Source organism: Notothenia rossii (assembly GCF_949606895.1).
Source record: "Notothenia rossii genome assembly, chromosome: 11".
Taxonomy (NCBI): domain Eukaryota; kingdom Metazoa; phylum Chordata; class Actinopteri; order Perciformes; family Nototheniidae; genus Notothenia; species Notothenia rossii.
The window spans coordinates 4,571,259-4,577,949 of NC_136910.1; the positions used below are offsets into that span (position 1 = coordinate 4,571,259).

A 6,691-nucleotide genomic window follows, 5' to 3' on the forward strand; every position below is an offset into this window, starting at 1 on the left:
CACCTGAACTAGAAAGAACATCCACAACATTCATCTGTTTGCAACTCATATATCTATATTCCAATTACTTGTATATAGACTATTCTGCACAATTTCTATTATATTTTATTTTATTTACTTGCACTTTTGTATCTGTGTTATTGTGTTGCACTGTTGGAGGAACCTGTGACCTAAGATGTTCATTGTCATAACTAAACTGTTGTTATGTACACATGACAATAAAAGCCTTGAATCTTGAACCTTGTGCTTAAGGACTGTTGAATCTAATGAGCAGTACATCTTCCTGCCACAAGGTGTCGCCACCAACACAGTTACAAATCATTTCTGTGAACCAGCAATAACGAGCAATAACAATTTATATTCAACACATAATAATAATAAACCTGTCTGTATCCACTTCAGGTGCAGAAGGCGGGGCTTCACCTGGACACCAACGTCTCCCCTCAGCCCAGCCTGTCCGCCCCCCCCAGCCTGCAGCCGTTCTTCGACGACATGTCGGACTCGGAAAGCCAAAGCAGTTTGATCTCCTCTCTGAAGGTAAACTCTTCCTCTTCCTCCTCCTCCTCCTCCTCCTCCTCCTCCTCCTCCTCCTCCTCCTCCTCCTCCTCCTCCTCCTCCTCCTCCTCCTCCTCCTCTTCCTCACCAGAGGTGGGAAGTAGCGGATTACAAATACTTTGTTACTGTACTTAAGTACATTTTTCTGGTATCATTACTTTACTCCACTACTTATTTTTCTGACTCCTTTTTACTTTGACTTCTTACATTTTGAACCCAAATACCTGTACTTTCTACTTCTTACATGTTGAACACAAATACCTGTACTTTCTACTTCTTACATGTTGAACACAAATACCTGTACTTTCTACTTCTTACATGTTGAACACAAATACCTGTACTTTCTACTTCTTACATGTTGAACACAAATACCTGTACTTTCTACTTCTTACATGTTGAACACAAATACCTGTACTTTCTACTTCTCACATGTTGAACACAAATACCTGTACTTTCTACTTCTTACATGTTGAACACAAATACCTGTACTTTCTACTTCTTACATGTTGAACACAAATACCTGTACTTTCTACTTCTTACATGTTGAACACAAATACCTGTACTTTCTACTTCTTACATGTTGAACACAAATACCTGTACTTTCTACTTCTTACATGTTGAACACAAATACCTGTACTTTCTACTTCTCACATGTTGAACACAAATACCTGTACTTTCTACTTCTTACATGTTGAACACAAATACCTGTACTTTCTACTTCTTACATGTTGAACACAAATACCTGTACTTTCTACTTCTTACATGTTGAACACAAATACCTGTACTTTCTACTTCTCACATGTTGAACACAAATACCTGTACTTTCTACTTCTTACATGTTGAACACAAATACCTGTACTTTCTACTTCTCACATGTTGAACACAAATACCTGTACTTTCTACTTCTTACATGTTGAACTCAAATACCTGTACTTTCTACTTCTTACATGTTGAACTCAAATACCTGTACTTTCTACTTCTCACATGTTGAACACAAATACCTGTACTTCCTACTTCTTACATGTTGAACTCAAATACCTGTACTTTCTACTTCTTACATGTTGAACACAAATACCTGTACTTTCTACTTCTCTCATTTCCCAAACAGGCTGGTTCCTTTAGTCTGAATGTGTGTTTGGTGGCGTGATCATTATTATTTAGAGTCATTGCGTGCCTATTGATTTGAACACGATCCGTGTATCCATCATTTCCTGGTCTTCTCTAAAGAAGAGGGACCAATGGAAACGTTGTCATGTTGCCGTTGGTCACCATGGAAACATTCATTAGCTAACAATGACATTATTGTTCTATTAATATAAAGGGAGGTCAGGTACTCTTTAAAACAGCTGCTAGTTATGGGTACTTTTTACTGAAGTACATTTCAAAGCCTCTTTACTTTGACTTGAGTAAAGAAGTTTAGTCAGTACTTCTACTTTTACCAGAGTATTTTTAAACACGAGTATCTGTACTTCTACTTGAGTAAAGGATGTGTGTACTGCAGCCATCTCTGTTCCTCAGATCCTCTCCTCCATCTTCTCCAGCTGTTGTTTCACCTCATTAACTTTTCTCCTTGTTTCTTCTCTTCTTCCTCTCCTCCCCCCTCAGAGAGAGGAGGTGTGTTACGACCGACACACCCTCTTCACCCCCCCCTCCCCCAAACACAACTCCTCCCTCTCTTCCAAGCGCTCCAAAGTACGTCCTCTTTCCTCCGTCTGTCCTTTAGTGTCGTCCTGTTTCTGTCTCTGCCTCCATCTTCCCTCTCACTCTGAGCTTACTGAACTTTTCACATTTGTATTTTAGGATTGTGTCAAGTGATAGAAATATTGGCGTTAAAATGTTTTTAATTATAAATTACAATTATTCTCCACAATTGTCTTTACTGAGTTAAATCCCTTCTACCTACCTGATACCTGAACTACAAATATTCATTCATTTTAAGGCTTTTCACGTATTTATTCATCGCTTTTAAGGTAAAGTCACTTGTGTTTTATGATACTTCGTTTTAGGGGGAAATGTTTGAATTATCATATAATAATCAATTTTCCACATAGAGACGAAGTCCCGCCCATCTACTTCCGACCCATGGGACCTTATTTCGGATTTTTTTTTGCATTGAAGTCAATGGAGAGAGAAAGATTATCTTTCGATCCCGTTTGAATTGTGCCACGAATTACACATATGATGTTTGTCAATCTTAACAAATAATTTCCATGTCAAAAAAGTCACAGTTTGTCGTAAAACTGTTGAAATATAAGACTATGAAAAATACGCAACTAGAAAGACTACAAATCCCAGAGTCCCGGTCCCGCATGCTGGCTCTAATGAACCGACTAACTCCCCTTGTGTGTATGTACAGCTCTCAACATGCCCGGACTTGGAGTGATTTTCACCTCTTTTAATACTTTCCGCCTCGTTCTGAAAGAAAGAAGTGAAATGTGCCAACGTGACGGCCGTCTTGGTGTGTGGTGCGAGACGGGAGATGTAGTTCATTGAGCGGTTTCACACAAACAAAAGTGTTACTTCACATTTTTACCACACATTTTAATTTTTTTGACTTATCTTTTAAATTGACAAACATCATATGTGTAATTCGTGGCACAATTCAAACGGGATCAAAAAATAATCTTTCTCTCTCCATTGACTTCAATACATACTTTTTCAGAAATAAAGTTCCATTGAGGTCCCCCGGAAGGGGAGGGACTTCGCCTCTCTATTTTCCGATAAACAACAACAATCTGGTTGAAGGAAGACAATAAAACTACCATTTTGAAGTAAAATCTAAAGATTTAAAACCGGCTATTGTAGTTTAATAAACACCCTGTAATGTTTTTGGTATTTCAGGAAATAAAAAAATGAACCGAGAAGTTAAACTTCCAATATCATGTGTTACATTAGCAGCGCTTGATGTGTGATTGGTGACTGATGGAAACGGTTGTGTTTCAGCAGGAGAACGGCGTCAACAGTCAGCAGATGGACGACCTGTTTGACATCCTGCTGAAGAGCGGAGGTAAAACTTTATTTAAACACTAACGACAGACAAACACACTTGATGAGTCTCCTGTTCTGACATCTTTTCTCTGTCCTCCTCAGAAATCCCCGGCTTCAAAGGGCACCCGGACCCCTCCCTCGCCCCTCTCCACTCGGACCCTCCCTCTCCAGCCTCTCCTCCGTCTCCCCTCCTCCTCCACCTGTCCCCCCCCACCCCTCCCTCTCCCCTCGCCTCCCCCCCCTCCAGCGCGCGTCTGGAGGACTTCCTGGAGAGCTCGACGGGGAACCCCCTGCTGGGCGTTGAACCTGATGGAGGTCTCACTCTGATCCACGACCTCCACAGCCAGATGCTCAGCACTTCCAGCATTTTGGACCCTCACGCCCCCTCCCCCATGGACACCTCAGATCTGGGCTTCTCCCCACACCCTGCCGGGCTGGATTTCGACAGCATGGACTGGCTGGACATCTCCATGGTGAGAGGAGGGAGTGGAGGAGGCAGTAATGGAGGAGAGGAAACCAGTTTAGCTCCTCTGGTGCCTCACACCCCCCCGAGCGTTTTCTCCACCGACTTCCTGGACGGATCGGACCTGCAGCTGCACTGGGAGTCGTGTCTGTAGCCTCCTCCATCTTTATTTTTCGTGCACAAACAGAAACATTTCTTATGCTGTCTCTACCACTGCGAGGGGGCACTGACACATGTAGCGTGATGGGGGGGGGGGGATCTACGGTGGGAAACGCACTTTCGAAAACGATGCATATGTAAAAAGAGAAATGTGACAAAACATGCGAGTGTTTTCGGCACAGTTGAGCGTTTGCACCAGCTTGAGGAGGGGGAATCTACGGTGGCTCACAGGGGGCAAACGCACTATTGAAAACGATGCAAATATAAAACGGGATCCGGTTTAAATCCACCGGTTTATAACCAGGTCACTGTAATGCAAACATTTCACTGGTTTAACGAGAGGAGTGTGAGTGTGTGTGTCAGTGCCTCCTAAACTTTGCACTTATTCTGAATCTGATTGGTTTGTAAAAAAAAGTGTGTTCAAACTGATCTCTTCCCACACTAGTGGAAAAAAAAACGCGGTCATTATTTGACTTTTTGAGAGGAAACCATATCGGTGGCACCAGTGTATTATTGGTAACATTCTGGTCGACCACTATGTATTGCTGTATATGGGTGTATATTATCAATTGTCCACACAACTTATTTTTTCTTTGCTGGTTGCTTTAGAGTCGAGCTCGCCGGCTGGGGATCATAGGCTGAGGGCGGGGCTCCAAAAAACTTGGACCTTGTCATTTTTTTAAAGAAAAACTGTAAAAAAAGAAATAAACATACTATGAAAAACTCACAGGATGCGTCTGTTTTCATTTGTCACAATTAAAGGTATTATAGTTATATTTATAGCAGTGAAAAATGTTGCCGTAAACTAAAATAATGACCTTTTTTAATATTTAATACTCCTATGTCTCTTTTGAAATGTGTTCACAATGAACTGTTCATGCCATCTCTAATCACCCTGATGTATTACTTTATTATGAAGTACTAGCTGTTATTAAATCATTAGTCATCTGCTTTATGGTTTAATTGACTCCTTGTAATTAACAGAACGGCCACCAGAGGGAGCCATTGTAAAGAAATCTGCTGTTTTTAGATACCAACAGGTGGAGACGGGTTCCAATTTATGCACAAAGAAAACATTCAGATCTGTAGGGACTGTACAACAATTATTGTCATAGGGATGGGAGCTGAATTATGTATTTGAAGCAACACTCTCCAGCATTTTCTATATTTGATTTGGGACTTCTTCTCTTGTTAACAATATAAATGTAGACAAATCCTCCTCCTTATGGGTTATCATCTGTGCTCATTTCCTTATTTACTTTTAAGAATAAAGTACATTTTGAAGTGAACATATGAAGTAGCAGCCGGTGATAGCAGTCATACATCAACAGTGGTGTTAGGCAGATGTAGAAGTATTAAAATAGCATCTTTACTGCCTGTGTTAGTGTATCATTATGCTTTTTATGTATAAAAGTCTATTCTTTGGGACAAATCACATCTTTTTTTTAACCCATTCACGATCAAAAAGTTGCACAAAACCCAACCTGAGCATGTTTTATTCCCATCTGTTTAGTGCTTTTAAATGTTCCTCATCATGCCTGTGTCCTCTTTGTGTTGCATGATGGGAGAGGAGCAGTTCATCTGCATCCTGCTGAGGAAGAGGAGCCTTTGATAGCAGGGGATGTGAAGGCTGACATTTACAGAGGAAATGTGGAGGTGGGGGGGGGGCGCTGAGAGAGGGTTTTGTTCTACACCTGTTTGTTTGAAAGACAAGAGAGAGTACGTGAGAATAAAGACGGAGTCGCTTTGACCCTCTGCATGTCACTCAGTCATTACAGTCTGCTGTGAGGGGGTGTGACTGTTAAGGGAAACTATAAACACCTTCAAAATGTAAACGTGCCTCTGGATGATCACCTCCTGTAACGAGACAACACTCAGATCAGTTCTGCCTTTCTTTGGAGAAATTTAAAGTATGGGAGCTTATTAAGTCATTTATAATAAATAAGGTAGAATTAAACAGCAAGAAAAAATTCTTATTATTTTATTTATGTATTATATTTACTATCTCTATTACAGTTCTAATGGATTTGTAATAAATGTATTGAATTTATTACCATTTGTATTTTTTGGGGGTTTATGAATCGTGCCATTTTCCGTGTTATCTCTCAAAAAAGAGTTTAAAGCTCTCAAGTCATATTACAGGAGAAAGGAAATACAGAAAAGCTGCCGTTGCAGGAAAGACGGCCGGCAAAAATCACCGACTGTGAACGTGAACATTAATAGAATATCACCTTCCATCTTCAGAGCAACACATTAAGTTGACGAAACACTCGAGACAAATGTAATTAAAGTCAGATCCACTCGTGTCTTAGACGGGGCAGTGATATCATAAACCTGTTAATGTACGCATTCAAACACTTTTTCTTTTACCAGCTGTATTCACCTTGCAGGTGCAACTATGTGGCTTTGATCCTGGATAAAGTGTTTAAGTCATGGATGTTTAAAGTTTAACTTCTTCATATTTGTCTAATATTATAGTTGACTTTTCATTCAGGAAGTATGACGCTGCGCTGTCAGTACGCTTCT

General features: G+C 40.5%; 1 protein-coding gene across 10 annotated transcripts in view; it reads left to right on the forward strand.

Annotated features, from left to right (window-relative positions):
• Positions 1-4,892, forward strand: part of mrtfab (myocardin related transcription factor Ab) — a 73,027-nt gene extending 68,135 nt beyond the window's left edge. For 5 of the 10 annotated variants that reach the window (XM_079659266.1, XM_079659271.1, XM_079659270.1 and 2 more), the window contains 4 exons: positions 403-537; positions 2,161-2,247; positions 3,499-3,562; positions 3,646-4,892. In XM_079659266.1, coding sequence (XP_079515392.1) covers positions 403-537; positions 2,161-2,247; positions 3,499-3,562; positions 3,646-4,160 — 801 coding nt within the window. In that variant the 3' untranslated portion in view covers positions 4,161-4,892. The remainder of the gene's footprint in view (positions 1-402; positions 538-2,160; positions 2,248-3,498; positions 3,563-3,645) is intronic. The other 5 variants (XM_079659272.1, XM_079659265.1, XM_079659264.1 and 2 more) reach the window with 3 other exon arrangements.
• The last annotated feature ends 1,799 nt before the right edge of the window (positions 4,893-6,691 follow it).